The sequence below is a fragment of the Theropithecus gelada genome, chromosome 5, assembly GCF_003255815.1.
Source record: "Theropithecus gelada isolate Dixy chromosome 5, Tgel_1.0, whole genome shotgun sequence".
Taxonomy (NCBI): Eukaryota; Metazoa; Chordata; class Mammalia; order Primates; family Cercopithecidae; genus Theropithecus; species Theropithecus gelada.
In genome coordinates, this window is record NC_037672.1 from 12,246,033 (window position 1) to 12,261,986 (window position 15,954).

General features: G+C 35.6%; 1 protein-coding gene across 3 annotated transcripts in view; it reads right to left on the reverse strand.

The window, feature by feature from the left end:
- Positions 1-2,820: 2,820 nt before the first annotated feature.
- Positions 2,821-15,954, reverse strand: part of RAB28 (RAB28, member RAS oncogene family) — a 131,213-nt gene continuing 118,079 nt past the window's right edge. The window contains exons 6-8 of one of the 3 annotated variants that reach the window (XM_025386469.1): positions 11,578-11,655; positions 4,984-5,078; positions 2,821-3,755 (exon numbers count right to left, since the gene is read on the reverse strand). In XM_025386469.1, the coding sequence (XP_025242254.1) occupies positions 4,989-5,078; positions 11,578-11,655 (168 nt within the window). In that variant the 3' untranslated portion in view covers positions 2,821-3,755; positions 4,984-4,988. Of the gene's footprint in view, positions 3,756-4,983; positions 5,079-6,916; positions 6,993-11,577; positions 11,656-15,954 lie in introns of all 3 variants that reach the window. The other 2 variants (XM_025386470.1, XM_025386467.1) reach the window with 2 other exon arrangements.

Here is a 15,954-nt window from a genome sequence, read left to right on the forward strand (position 1 = left end):
ACCTTAGCAAATGTCTCCTCCAATTTCATGAGCGATGATGGAGTTATCAGTTCATTTCAGAGCCGACTACTGGGGCGAGGGGGTTTAATATCCTAATGGGTTTATTTCAGTGAGGACCCACTCATGAGGAGCTAGAAGCAGTTGAAAACTGAGGGGAGGGCTCTATCAGGAAATTAGGAAACTGTTTGGAGAGGCGACATGTGTGCTGGGGAGGTGACCCATGGATTCTACCATAATGTTAAACAGGTCTGCATTTCAGTTTCTTTTAAATCTTGCAACTGTTGTTCAGGATATCCAAGATTACAGCAACCACTAGCACAGGTTATGGCCAGAAAACTCTTCTATTTTTAAACGACACACAAACTCTTCTGCGCCATCACATTGTTTCAGTGATCAACTTTAAAGGGCCCTGGCTTACCTCCTCCTGGAATAATAGAGGAGTCACAGGAGTGCTGTGGGCCACTCCAAAAACCACTCCAGAGTGGTTCGCCACACATAATAGAGGGTGCACTTGAAAGGCAGCATCCAATGACCAGTTCTGGTTGAAGACTTTTGTGTTTTTCAAAAGCCCAATAAGCAGCAGAAGTGACCACAATGTGTTTGAAACTCTATAGCATGTGTCTTCAGGAGACAAAGTACCTAAAACTAGATGGAAAGGCTTGTAATTTTTTAAATTAAAAACTATAGACAGGAGAGGTAACAAAGTAAAATAAGCATGAATCCTACATTTCTGTTTCAAAAATAAAACCCGAGGTATGGGGAAAATTGTAATATGGAATTCAGAAATCCGCTTTGGCCATATGCTGTACTGCATCTGCTTTCCTTGAGGCAAAAGGCTCTCAAGGACCAGTCATGCTCAGCTGGGAGAGACATAACGCCAATGAGACTGAAGGCGGGCAAGAGGGTACAGAGGGGAAACTGCTGTTTCATCTGAGTGATCAGAGGGCAAACTTCCCACCACCAGCCCCTGTGGACACATGCTACTGGTCAAGGTAGTCAGGCAGATGGACCACACAGGCCCATCGCCACTTCTCAAAAGAACAGCTTAAACTAAGACCTATTTAACTCTCAGGAAGGGCATGAGTTATGTGACCTTCACAAATGGAAGGCAGCCTAAAACCAGTACCAGCATAGTCCATTCTGTCACAGAAACATTTTGTGTAGCCCCCGGCTCTACCCCTTATTGAAGGAAGGCCTTTCGTATAATCACTTAGTCTCAGCTTAGGTTTCCTCTATGAGAGGAGGCAATAATTCCCCTCTCACAGATAGATGTGAAAATAAAACAGTCCATGTAACAAATGCCTAGAAATGTCCAGGCCAAAGAACGCCTACTAACATCATTTTCTTCCCTGGCCCCTGCTCAGTCCCACGCAGTGCTCTAAGTTTATAAACACACCACTAAAAAAATTTGGTCTCGTAGACCTTCATACATATGTGTTAAGTCATACTTTATCGTACTTCAGTAATTGTATTGGGAGGAAAAAAATTTTTTTTAAATCCTTCGGTTTTCACATAGATGGAGGTGAAATCAACAGAAAATGACCAAACAGATCATGGCCTCACCTTTTACTAAATGTAAAGCCTTGGGCAAGTTTAGTTTAATAGAAGGCTTCAATCAATCACAGCTTTTAAAATAGCAGCAACAACAACAAACATCCCTCCCACTAGACTGTAAAGTCCTGAGGGTTGAGAGCTCATTTGTTCAACTTTATATTCTATTAACATCCCTAGTCAACTGGCCCGCACATATCAGGAAGATAAGCTGCAGTGGCTTGAAGGGTTTATCACTTGAAGGGTCTAAAAGTCTGCCCAATTATAAAATGAAAAATATAAAAATCAAAGTAGAAAGAGGCTGGACCCACTAAGAAGTAGAGTTTTCAAAATCTTTTTTTAATTAATTTTTTTTTAATTTCTCGGCCTAGAGACAGATCTACCAAGTCTAGCTCTATGATTTCATGATTTCTGGCAAGTTACTTTTTCTGTCCACACTTCAGTTTCCTTAGCCACATAAAGAAGTGAACAAAGTTTTCCAAAATCCCTTACACCTCTAAAATTAGGTATCCAAATTTCTACAAACACTTGTGGCAAATCCATGACAAAGGCATGCTGCCAGGCACTGTAAGAGACATGAGAGAGAAGACACCAGAGCTACCCTTCAATGAGCTCATGGATTATTAAACAATAAAAAACAGGGGCATAAATAGCAGTGATTCAAGGCAGAAAGGGGCAGTGGCTATCAGAGAGGTAGTGATGTGGAACTGTGAGCTGTGGAGACAAGGACTGGCTTTGTGGAGGGGTGGCTTTTGTTCATGCTTCAATGTAGCAAATATGGAGCACCAGTCATGCCAGGCATTGTATCTTAGCACACATACACAAAAAAACCACACACACACAAAAACCACACAACTATGACCAAGACAAACAGAGTCCTGCTCTCACAGTGCCTAAAGGTTGGCTGGCAGGAGGCAGACATTTGGAGAAGGAGGAGGAATTCCCAGCAGAGGGACCTGTGGAGCAAAAACAGGAAAGCGGAGCATCACAAAGCAAATAGGAATGAGTCCATAGCTGTGTTTGCAGAGGAGTGATGATGGTACAGTGGAGTGGCATGAGAAAAGGTAGAAAGGTAGGAGGCAGCTGATGTGAAGTCCCTGAAATGCCAAGCTATGGAGTATGGATTTTAATTGGTCCAACAAAATAACCTAACAATTCTAAGTGACTGACTATACATTAAACTTCCCAGAATCACTAATTTTGTATCCAAATACACACTGCCTTTCTGTAACGAAAAGGAAGACGTTTGAAAGAAAACTGCCAAAAGAAGTAATTTAAATAAATTTATTCATGAAAGAAAAACATCTGAACATCAGGTACAGTCTGATCCACAATGTCGTAACTCATTTGCGGGAGTACTCTTACGCAGTTTGCAAGAGAAATTCCATGTGGAGCATCAGCTGAACATTTATCAAAATTCAGAAAGCCTTCAAACCTGAGTATTACACAAAACATAATGACAATGATACAGTAATAAAAATACAATATCAAATACTCACTACTTTGTGAGTTACAAACTACAATATAAACAATTTAGGCCCTTTTTTTAAAATGAAAAAATATTTCTATTACAGCCTTATTTCAAGCATTTTCAGTTAGATACAGCTTTATATACTTTTAGTCACAATAGATAGCTAAAGAATGTCTTCATAAGTATCCGTAGGTAAAATATATTACTTGCTTAATGTTTGCACTCTGAAGTATACTTTGACACATACAGGTTCCGATAAGAGAATGAAATTGCTGTGGCAAAATCCTGGCTGATGATCAAGACTTGGATAGTTTTCATATTAAGTTAAAAAAATTTACATCACTGAAAAAAGAAGCAAGGACATACAAAGAAGCAACATCATTCTTTTGCAACGAAGCAGTCTAAGTCCAGGGAATGGGTTTTCCATTTTGAATTCAAAGTGTGTGGTCCCAAAGTTGAATTCTTTCAAATCCAAGGAGCGGCCTGCCACTGTGAGGCAACAGCAATGATGAAGCAAGTTGGGAGGAAAGTGTTAACTGAACTACAGAGATGGTCACTGATAAAACAAGTTCCTAGAAGTCCTCAGGCCCACCCAGAGGTGAAGGGCAGCCAGAACTATCAACACAAAAGAAAAATGCGCTCACTGAACTGCACACATAGAGCTTCTAGGAGGGTTAACAGTTCTTGACATAGGTTCCTGGTTGTAGTTTACAATATCTGCCTTCACCACCCTCTGTCATAAAAGAAAACAGAGTTATTATCAGGACATCAGAACATTTAGAAAGAGCTCCTTAAAGTATATTTTTATTTTCTGAACTCTGCTGAGCTTCTGATGATGGACACCACAAATGAAGCAGGAGTTGATATTAAAAGAATAAGCCAGACAAACAAATGAAAAGTGTTTTTTGTTTTTTTGTTTTCAAGAAGAGAATGGCAACTCAGCTATGGAGTTGTCCCTGGTTTTATGACATTTAACTTGAGGTAATCATAAGTCTAACGAAAAACTGACAAATCAATAAGGAAAAATTAAACCCTGATAATAATTTAGAGCAAAATAATTTAAATGAATCATTCACATGTATTTTAAATCATAGAAAAGAACTCATCATTTCAAAGTAAAAAATAACATTATTGATTAATATTTCCATAAGCCATTATATTTAGCGATACCTTTTCATTGAATGTTTACAGCAGTTTGAGTTTGTAAGAAGACACTTAAATGTTAAAGAGGATTCACATATAAAGCAGAAATATTCTGAGCAACCTATTTTTAAATCTTTTCCAATTTCTAAAACTTTCCTCCAAAATCCCTAACTTATTTCCAAATGGCTCACTATTGGTTATGAATACAACTGTAACAAAATACAGTATAATGAAAAATTTAGAAAATTACTTCATATTCGTTTGTAAAATAATTTAAACCAAAAGATACTTTTAACCCTTCCTTCCCTCTAACACACACTTCAAGGAATATCTAAAATGATACATTTAGCAATATGCTTAATATTCATCTCTAAGTAATACTTTAAAACAAATCCTTTACTGTTTTCAACTCTACAAAGTCTGCACACACAAGCAGACAAAGAAGGGCAATTCAAGGCAAATTTTAAAAATACTCTTTCAATTACCAAGCTATTTCAGGAAAAATGGTAAGGAATGAATAATGAAATAACTGCCTCAATTCTCCACTTCACTGCACATGTAATAAACACAACCATAAAGACAAATATGTTTAAAAGTAACTGCAATGTTATTTTAATTTGTTTCCAATTTCTTAATTCATGTCTCCTGGCAGAGGACCAATTTTTTAGTTCTAAATCAAGACTTAGACGCGATATTAATTTCCAATAATGTACAATAATCATCTGAACTTCCCTATTCATAAGGAATAAAGAACAAGATAGCATTCACTGTTTTTCCCTTCCCACCTCCCCAAACTGTAATAATTTATCCCTTAATACCTGCACTACTGTATTGAACAGATTCTACTCTGAGCAGAGCTGGTATGTTGATTATCTTCTTCCGGGTACTTCACTATTTCTGCCCTGACAATATGCTGTCAATTCCATACAACATAAATGAGACAAAGAATAAAGAATTAAAAAAAAAAAAAAAGACAAAATGGAAAGTATGTTCAATGACTGAATATAGAAAGAAACACCAAAGCAGAAACATAAAATTAATATATAAATGTAAACATGTCTCTCTCACACACACACACACACACACATACAAACAGCAGAATGTACACATACAAAAGAAAAGAAAAGGAACAAAGGCCCAAGAAACATTATTCTTTGTAATTCTATTTAATTACTGAAATAGATATGACCACTAAACTTCCCAAATTGTGAGTTCCATTTTTGATAACACAATTATATATAACATATATAATGCCCAGAATTTCAGAAGACTATGAAGAATTATGAGGTTTTTCTATGTTAAAGTGCAATAAAAGGATTAATTCAATTTCCATTAACAAGATTTACTGAAGATATACTACGTGCCAGTCACTCTATACTGTGAATGTATGGGCGACTTACACAGAATCTATTCACAAGTTGCTGAGGACCCAATGGAAAGAGAAACACATATACAACTAATTGCCATACAAGTTAAACACTTAACTAGTGGACTTATAATATGCTGTGGGAACACAGAGGAAGGAGTAATTAATTTCTTTGAATGTGGGGAGAGGAATGAAGACATCAGAGGAAGCCATATGCCATTTACAATTTTTATATTTAATACTATTTATTACTTGTCCTAGACTTCCTTGTGATGCTCACTCCCCCATTCCTCCCAATCCTAACCTCCATACTTCCAAATTCCATACAGAAACAAACAAATTCAAAATGCAGTTGTAGGTCATGTAAAAAAAATTCACAAGGTACAATATTTAAGTACAACAACTGCTGCTTTCAAATATCTAAGAGTTTTACTAAATAAGAAACGATTTGTTTTTACCTTGTTATATTCGTAATTGCTATTACCTTAGGATAAAAAGACCACATGTGACAAATATGCATGAAAGATATAACATGCTACCCAAATATTTTAGATTTAAAACTATCCTCGCTATCCATGTGATTGCAAATATCTTATTTCAGGACACTCATCCTTCATAATAGCATCTATTAATTTACTAAGATAGACAGAAAGGCATCTTAATATGAGCTTCTATCTGTGATTACATTTATAAATAAAGATTCTATAAACAATTGAGAGTAAATGAATAGGATGCTGAGGCATACGAACATATTAGCCTTGGGTGGCTTCTGCTTAAGTTCTCTAGCAACAAGCAGCATTAACTTTTGGACAAGACTCATGATTTACTAGGCACTCCGCCTGATGCTATCATCACAAGCATTACCAACTGCCAAATGAGGTATGAGTAGGGGGTACATCAGTGAAATATTGTATACCATTAGCTAACCTCCCCAAACCTAATTGTTTCATGCCAAACTATGGGTTACAATGAAGAGATGGGATTTTCATAATCAGTAAGCAACTCGTTAATCCAACAAAATGTTGGTTTAAGTCTTATCCTAGAAACACAACCAGATTACTGTCCTGTGCTCTAGACAATTTGGTCCAAGAACTCACTAACATAAATGACTTGGATTTCATTATTAATTTTCATCAAATTAATGAAGAATTAACAAGGCAGCATCACTCTCAGGGGCTTTGACTCTTTGACATAAAGCTTTGTAAAGTGTTTCCGAACTGTAACCCATAACCAAGGCTCTGCAGATTCCAAATTTCACTTTCTATGATTAGAAAAACATAATTTCCATGTCATAAACTTCACGGTAGGTGGTTTCACTGTAGTCAGCTTATTTAAAAGTCATTTATTGATGTTTTTAGAGAAAATGTTACCTACAAAATACCAACCTTTATTTTTAGAGCCACAAAGTACACTCAATTATTCTCTGTTATTAGTTGATGAAATGAAAATAATGAAGTGGCCCTAAGAGGAAAAGAGTTATATGAGTGAACACAAGCTTAACCCTGATATTTTCAAAGAGCATTTGCCAAGTGGATACTGGAAATGGAAGCGGTAGCAATGGAGGGCATAAGCAAGAAAGCAACCTATGGGTTGGGGCACAAGGTGTAAGGAGTATAGATGGACTCTCAGAGAGATTAAACTAAAGATAAATTTGGTCAACTGTGCAATTGCACCTTACTCCAGATAATAAGGAACATATTTACCACTGCAAAGGCCATAGTTTGTCATGCCCAGGATATGGAGTAAACACACCCTGAAGGCTAAAACATTTGTCGCTATCATTCATTCAAAGCCAACCACTGTCCCAGATATTGCAGACATTTAGGTAAATAATGCACAATCTCTGTTTCTTGAGATAATAAGAGTCTAGCATACAAAACAGATTTTAAACTATTACAGAATATTCTGACTGGTATATATTCAAAGTGCAACAAGATTACAGAATACAATTTAAAGCATGGAATAGGATACAACCTGTTAAAAAGTAAACCTACATGATCTCTAAAGTCCCATCTGGTTTTGAAATTTTACTTAAAAAATTAATTTAAAAGGTGAATAGGAAAGAGAAAAAATAGTATGTGATATGAAAATCCATTAAGCAACGTTCAATATCTGAGGGTTAGAGTAGTATGCACAAAATGAGAAAATATGCTCCTCAAGAAAACAAGTGGTCTTTAGGATAAGAAAGAAATCCCAGGACAGTTTTCATAAACATACTGGAGAAAATAATCATAAAAAATTAACACATGGGTAAGAAGAATCTGAGGAAGATCAATATTCAGGTAAAGCTAAAAAGCAGAAAGGACTCTTAATGGTTAAAAGGGTACTGTACAATAATATGCCAATTAAGATAATTAAAATCTTGAGTATGTCTATTACACGCCAAGCCCTACGTGAGATACTTTCAGATACAGTCTGAAAATACTTTGAGGGGACAATAAGGAATATATATTTTTAGCAAGTTTAATGAATATCTCAGACATGATAGAAATTTTTTTTGGTATTTTAAAAACTAATACATTCCTAATTCAAATCAAGTAGATATTCATAGTTTATTAATTGGCAAGTAAAAATGTCGAGGCTTAAAAATGTATTAAGAACTCTTAACACCAAGTAGATATGGCAAAACTTCCTCGCAATTCAGTCTGAAGGACACAAGACAGGACTAAAAGGACTATGCTTTTTCTTTATCAATTATCTAATGCATTCTTAAAGAGCTGATGGCTGGATTTCCTAAACAACAGCAACTGTAAATTTATTTTTTCTCCCAAAAGTCTAGGCACTTTGCAAATAAAAAATCTGAACAACCTGGGAAACTATAACACTTGTTAACAACAGTATCAATTCTTACAATATCTTAGAGGATAATGGTTGGTCGGGGAGAAAGGGGAAGACTACATAAATGATGCAAATGAAACTATTAACCAAATTGGGAATTGTGGAAAAGGCACCTATAGTGTTTTTTTTTTAAATGTTTGGCTGCCGCACTTATTCCGGGAGCTCCTTGAGGATAGGGACTTTCTCTTATTCATTTCTGTATCCCCAGATTCTACTGTGGTCCCTGGCATTACACAGACCCTCAAAATATGTTTACTGTGTTAATAAATTGCATTCACTTTCTTTTCTCTCTCTTCCTTTTCCTTGCAAAGCTTACAAAGTGTGTTGATAACTCATTTTATATAACTCCCAAATAAGAGCAATCTAGGTTAGAAATAAACTAGCAGAATCTCTTTAAATAATCAGTGAATGGAACTAGGACTAAAACCTCATTGTAAACACTTATGTCGCAAAGTAAATTATTATAGTAGAGCATCAACATCAATGTGACTGGTGAGTCTGCCATTTAATTCCTTCTCTATAGAATAATATAAAGTACTTTCAAAGATTCCCTTGAATCCCCCCAGTAATCTTTCAAATGTCGCAAAAGCCACATGCAGTGTGTGTGTGTGTGTGTATATATATATGTATGTCTGTGTGTGTATATATATGTGTGTATATATATGTGTGTGTGTATATATATATGTGTGTGTGTGTATATATATAATCTGCACTTCCTAGTCTTTTAGATGAACTTGCAAAAATGTTTCCACTAAGAAATATGAATTGTAAAATCAATAATTTAATTGGCAAAAACACCAAATTCATCAGGATCAAGAAAGACTAATGAGGCTTCTTGCTATATACAAAGAATTTTGACAAACATATAGAAGAGTGCTGCAGTAACTTGAATTCCCTTTCAAATGAATGCATTAAGAGTAAATACCACCAACAAACTGAAGATAGAATTAAATCTCAAAGCATAATAAGCAAGGTGGATGTGCAGGGAGGGTAGAGAATTATGTAATTAACACATCTAATATCTCTTTATTTAAAGTACGCCAGGATATTAAGCCCATATCCAAAGTCAACATAGTAACTCTGTTGATCTTGCAACACGAGGGAGCTAATATTAATAAAGCTTTCCCCAAATTTTGCCTCCAGTTGTTTCATCTCTCCAGAGGTCTCCTTGTATCTGATCACCGCTGCACAGCTCAGGCAGTACAAGGAATTCTTCCTCAGTGCGGCCCTCTCACCTGTGAAGCACCAGTCCACCATTCCCTCTTTCAGAAAGACCACAATCATTGGTTTCCCCTGTCTTCATTCCTCCAAGCAAGAAACCTCAGGGTTATTGTCTTGGACTTCTATTCTCTCTTATCCAATAATTCCACAAGTCCTATCAGTTCCCTCTTTCCCTTCCACCTTGACTTTGGCCATTTTCACATGGTAGCAGTAACTCAGTCTCCTTACTTCAATCTCCCTCCTATCCAATGACATACAAAAATATCCCATTAGATTAATTCTATCTAAAAACTGCTTTCATTTATTGCCCTACCTCAAAATGATTATAGGTCAAATAAAATTAATCAACTTGGCATTCATAAATCCCAAAAATCTGTTCTCAAACTCTGACACAAATGGTCATTTATTTTAACCAAACTGCTCTTCTGTTTCTAAAATACAACCTAAGCTTTTCTACCCAGGTATATTGTTGATATCAGCTCCTCTTTCAGCCATTTTCTCCCTTCCCACTCCAAACTGCCCAGTACACTTTCCCCCAGTATAGTAGAGTGGAAACACCAAGGGCACTGGTGTCAGAGAGACCTGGGTGCAAATTCTGGCTCCACCAGTGCCCAACTAAGGGTTAGTGATCAAGTTACTGAATCTCTCCACAGTCTCAGCTTCCTGATCATAAAATGATAAAATTTTACCGGATCCAGGGAGTTATGAGGATTAACTGAGATAACACAGTCCCCCTGGCACATAACCTATTAAGTTTCTTTACTGAAAGCAGGGACATTTTAAAGTCTTTTAATTCTTTTTTAGACCCACCACTATACTGAGTATACAACATATGACGAATAAATCACTTATGATAATCACAGACTGTCTAATTAAGCAGAGACAAACATTATTTAGACAGAGAAGCTAAAAAGCAAAGGAATTACTTGACCTCTGGGATCCAAGGTCTGTGTGATCAAGCAAATCATGGTGACTTCTCTTTCTTATATTCTCCTAGATCCAAACCAAGTAACCACTTTTTATGTGTCTGGGAGCTATTTAAACATCACAAAGTATCTTAGCACTGTATCTGGCCATACCAAGTGCTAAATAAAACAAATGTCTTTGAATGATGGGAATTAAAATTAGCAAATGTTTAGCATTTCAAATATTTTAATCAAGTCCTAGAAACATCTACATCAGTATAACAATTTCAAATATTTGCTTCAATCATTTTAAAACACACACACACACAGAGGGACCATGAGAAAAAGATACAGAACTAACTCTAAAAGAATTAAAGAAAAATTTAAGGATGGGAAGAGATAATCAGACTTTTTTAGTTGCACAGGGTGCGAATGGGGTGGAAGAAATTGAGGAAAAATGTAATTAGTTTGTTACTTCTAACCAAACCACTTCTGAAGCATAACTTTTTAGGCGCTTGCTCTGATTTTTCATTCTATCAGACATATGAATTAGTGGAAAATTATAGTGGTACTTTAAAGTTCTTGGCTACTGATATGCATGTTTTTTTCTTAGTCTAACAGAACTATCTAGGAATAGTGAAAAAACTTAGAAATCCTTACTAATTAATAACACAACTAAACTGACAACAAAACAACATCAAAAACTAATATCATTACAGTCAAGGATGTTTTAAAATTGAATAGACGCTCCATAAGGATTTAAATAAAGAAGTACCAAACAATGTGGTCAGCACCTAAACTCATTAGTTAATCACTAATAAATTTTTTTTATACCAGTATCTTTTTCCCAACAAAAGAGACAAAATGAGGTTTCAAGGGTATCATAATTTGGTAAAAAGTTAACATAAAAAGTTAACATTCTCCATCTTCTGCAATAAACACTGAGTCATACATACAATCTATTCCCAAAGCTTTTAGAGACACGTACACAGAAGGCATAAATGGGTAAGAATTTATGGGTAAAAATTAATGCCTTGTAAGAAATTCATTAATTTTTTAAACATAAAGTTCAAGGTAATCACCTGTGACTGTTCTATTTCCGCTTTGTTTAATTTGATCCCAAGGATTTCAGCAGCAACTTTCTGAAAGCACAGGAAGACCTACATAACAAAAATGGGTTTAAATTATATAAAAGAGTCATGCTTAAGTTATCTTTAAATAAACAGAATTTTTAAAAAAATGATAAACAGCAATAATTGCAAAAATATGATATAGCAGGTGATTCCAAAAATACCTTTGTCAAATGTAGCAACATTTTAAATATAATATTTTAAATTATTAAGCCATAATTCAAAACTCCATCCAATTCAATGAATTTTCTCTAAACACACACATTAAAGATTTAACATGATGATTACAGCTACCACTTTAAAAAACAACAAAACAATCTTACTTACTAGTATAAAAACTCCCATACTTACTGAAGAAAATAAAAATAATCTATACTTTACCACCCTACTTTTCATTGCCAATTTTATCTTGGTCCTTTTAGCCGCCTGTGGCCTATCTTAAAAGGTCTTACCTTCTAACACTTTAATATTCTCTGTGACTTTCACATCATTCCAACAAATTCTCCATGTATCTTGAGTAAAGCAACTTGGTACTATTTACTATATTTTATCAGTTCAAAGGAAAAATATATGCCATTACGATTAAACAAAAACAGACAAATATTTTTCTATAAATAGCCTTTCCACACATAGCTAGCTTATGTCAGGTCTACTATAATTACTAGAGTTCCAATCCTGACATTTAGTGTAGTATAACTATCTTTTCTTCATAAATGTCCTACCATATTCTTATCCCTACTCATCACATGCTTACAGAATATTTATCAAAACTTTGTTAATTTTTATTTCTAACAAAAAATGGATACATATTTCTGATAGCCTTATGCCGTTTGTACCCTAAGAAGCATAATATATTTTAGTTCATTGATGGTCAATGTTCAAGGAACAATAGGAAAAGTACTGTGGTGGAGTGGAGAGAAAGAGTGGTTCTAAAAGAAGACGAGCAAAGAGATGAGGACTGCAAAGCATGTAGAATCTGGTAGGCTACTGGAAGGACTTTGACGTTTATTCCAAATGAATGGAAGGCATGGGAGGGTGGCCCAATGTGACTTTTATTTTAACAGCATTAGTCTGGTTGTTTGTATTAACATTCACTATAGGAGACCAAGTGTACAAAAAGAGAATCAGCAAAGACACTAATGTAAAAGATTATGGAGGCTGAACCAAAGTGGTAGGAGTGGACACAGTAAGAAATAGTCACCAGGTTCTGGATATATTTTCAAAGTATAGCCAATGGGATTTGGTGACACATGTGGGGTATGAGAGAAAAAGAGGAGTCAAGAAAGGCTCCAAAATTTTTTTGGCCTGAGCAACTGGTAGATCTGCTATTTATTAAAGTGGGGAAAACTGTGAGAGATTTTAGGAGGGAATATCAAGAGCTCAGTTCTAAACATGTTAAATTGGGCAGCCTATTAGACATCTAAGTGGAGATGCTGCACAGGCAGTTGGATATAAGAGTCTACAGTTCAGGGGAAACGTCTGAGCAAAGCCAGAAGACTAAATAAAGCCATTATGGGAATACATGTAGAAAAAGAGATATCAAAGGACTGAACCTTAGTTGGTTGGAGAGGTAAGAAAATTAGTCAAGGGGACTCACAGAGTAGTTAGTGAAGTAGAAAAAAAAAACCAGGAGGCATTGTATCCTGGAAGCTAAGTGCAGAGAGTATTTCAAAGAGGAGAGAGTGATCAACAATTATTTATGTTGCTACTTAGTCAAGTAGGATGACGGCTGAGTACTGATCATTGGATTCAGCAAAAAGGAGGCCATTGATGACCTGGATAATAGCAGTTTGGGTAAAATACTGAGGGCAAAAGTCTGCTGGAACTAGAAGAGAAATTGGGAAAAGAAGAACTAGAGACAACTCTTTCAAAACATATACTGGAAAGTGAAGGAAGGAAATGAGGCAACAGCTAGAGAAAAAATGTGGCATCAAGAGCTTTCTTGTTTTTAAGATAAAATAAGTCATAATATGTTGTATGCTGAAAGAATAATCCAGTAGATGGAAAAAAAATAAAACATATGAAACAGAACTGCTAAAGCAATATCCTTGATTCAGCAAAGATAAATGGGACTAGCACACAATGGAGAAGTTGGCCCTAGCTAGAATAGATCCCATAGTAACCACAGAGAAGACAGAAGATATGAGAACAGATGGGGTAAGTAGGATGAGGTTAGACCTGGTAGCATCAGTATGTAGAAGTTGTCTTCTGTTTGTTTCAAATTTCTTATAAAATAGGAAACAAGGTCATCAGCTGATAGAATAGAGGAGGATAGTTTGAACACTTCTGAAGAGAGAAGAGAAGCTATGAAATAGTCATTGACTGGGCACAGTGGCTCACGCCAGTAATCCCAACACTTTGGGAGGCTGAGGCAGGTGGATCACGAGGTCAGGAGTTCAAGATCAGCCTGGCCAGGATGGTGAAAACCCAGCTCTACTAAAAATACAAAAAATTAGCCGGGCGTGGTGGTGGGCACCTGTAATCCCAGCTACGTGGGAGGCTGAGGCAGAGAATTGGTTGAGCCCAGGAGGCGGAGGCTGCAGTTAGCTGAGATCACGCCACTGCACTCCAGCCCAGACGACAAAGTGATACTCTGTCTCAAAAAAAAAAAAAAAAAAAAAGTCACCTAGCTGAGGGAAGAGGTGGTAGACTAGGGATATAGGGCATAATTACTGAGCAGCATTAAGGGCCCACTTGAGATTAGGGATTGTGAACTTCAAGTGAAACCTCCAGCATACCTCTGTGCTTTTCTCTGGTCATGTTCATGAGCATACCCATGAAAAAGCAGAGGCTTGGTTTAAACCAGAATTAAGATTTAGCCAAGCAGGTCTGACAAAGTGAAAGAGGAAAAAGGGAATTGAGAGTATGTGCATGGCAATGATTTGGACTGGCCATGAGATTTAAGTTCAGAAGAGAGAAAAATGAAGACATGAAAGGAGGTTAAGATTTTGCAAAGGTGTTAGGATCAATGTCTTGTAGGTCTTGCTAGGGTTGAGAATGGTTGTGTTAGGACATTCAAGGATGTGAAACAGAAGATGGTTGGTGGTTAGTGATTAGGATGCCTGATACTGAGGTAATAGAAGAGCCACAGTAATTTGTAATGACGTGATCTGTGGTATGCGAGAGTGACTAAGGTGGAGTCAGGAAGAAACAAGGATACTGAAATCACTAAGAATTATGACATAAGTAATATCAGAGAAAGAATAGTAAGCCAGGAGCTCAACTCCTCAAACAATGAGAGGAAGTTACCTGGAGCTAGAGATGATTACAAGTCTTAAAGTAATTTCATAAGAACAAACCATTTCAAAGTATCACTTAAAAAAAAATGAAGTTTTTAAATAGTGGTTCAATATAAGCACACAAAAAACACTAAGTGGCAAAAAAATACTAAGTGGTTAAAAACAAGTGAAAATACTACAAGTTAAAATAATTCTGAAATAGCAAAAAGACCCCTGGGAAGATTAAGTGAGGGCAGAAGCCCAGTGAATCCATGGATGAATTTATCTACAATTATTGACATTACATTTTTTTCAAAGGCATGGATGGGTGCATATGTGCCCATATTCACATTGTCTGAGGTGAAAGGATTCCAAGAGTCCAAATTTTTTAATGAGTCTTACCAAAAGAAAGATCAAACCCCAGTCATATTATTTAATATTTATTTTAGGTATAAAACTATAAAGGATATTACAGAGAAAAACATCAAAAATATTAAACCACAGAAAAATTTCAAACTTCTTTTAGTTGAAAAATGTCAACTGGAAAAATAGTCAAATGGGGGTCGGTGAGGATTATTTGAAAAAACTGTGACACATGACTATTAGCACTAACATAAAGATGGTCATAGAAAATTTCTAATGCAATAGAAAATTATAACAAGTAAAAAGCACAAAGTGAATAATAAAACTTTCAAAATTTCAACCTCAATTATAATCAAAGAAATTCAAATTTAAATAGTGAAGTATCTTTTTTCTTTTGGGGGGGCCTACCAATTTGACAAAGATTTTAAAATAAATACATAAATAAATCCTGAATGTTAAAAGGATGTAGTTATGGCAATCATACAATGCTGGTGATAGTATGAATTTAGTCTTTCTGCTGGTGATTTGGCAATGTTTCAATCCCCTTTCAAGGAATCTTTCTACCTGAAGAAAATAACCAAAACATCAAAAACTTATGGACAAAATTTTACATTAGAACATTATGTTCAAAACTTAACAACCTGTATGTTCCACAATAAGAATAAGACTGAATAAATTTTTGAACATTTATTAAATGAATTATTCAATCTATTATTAAATGACATGGAAACAATAAAAATATGAAGTA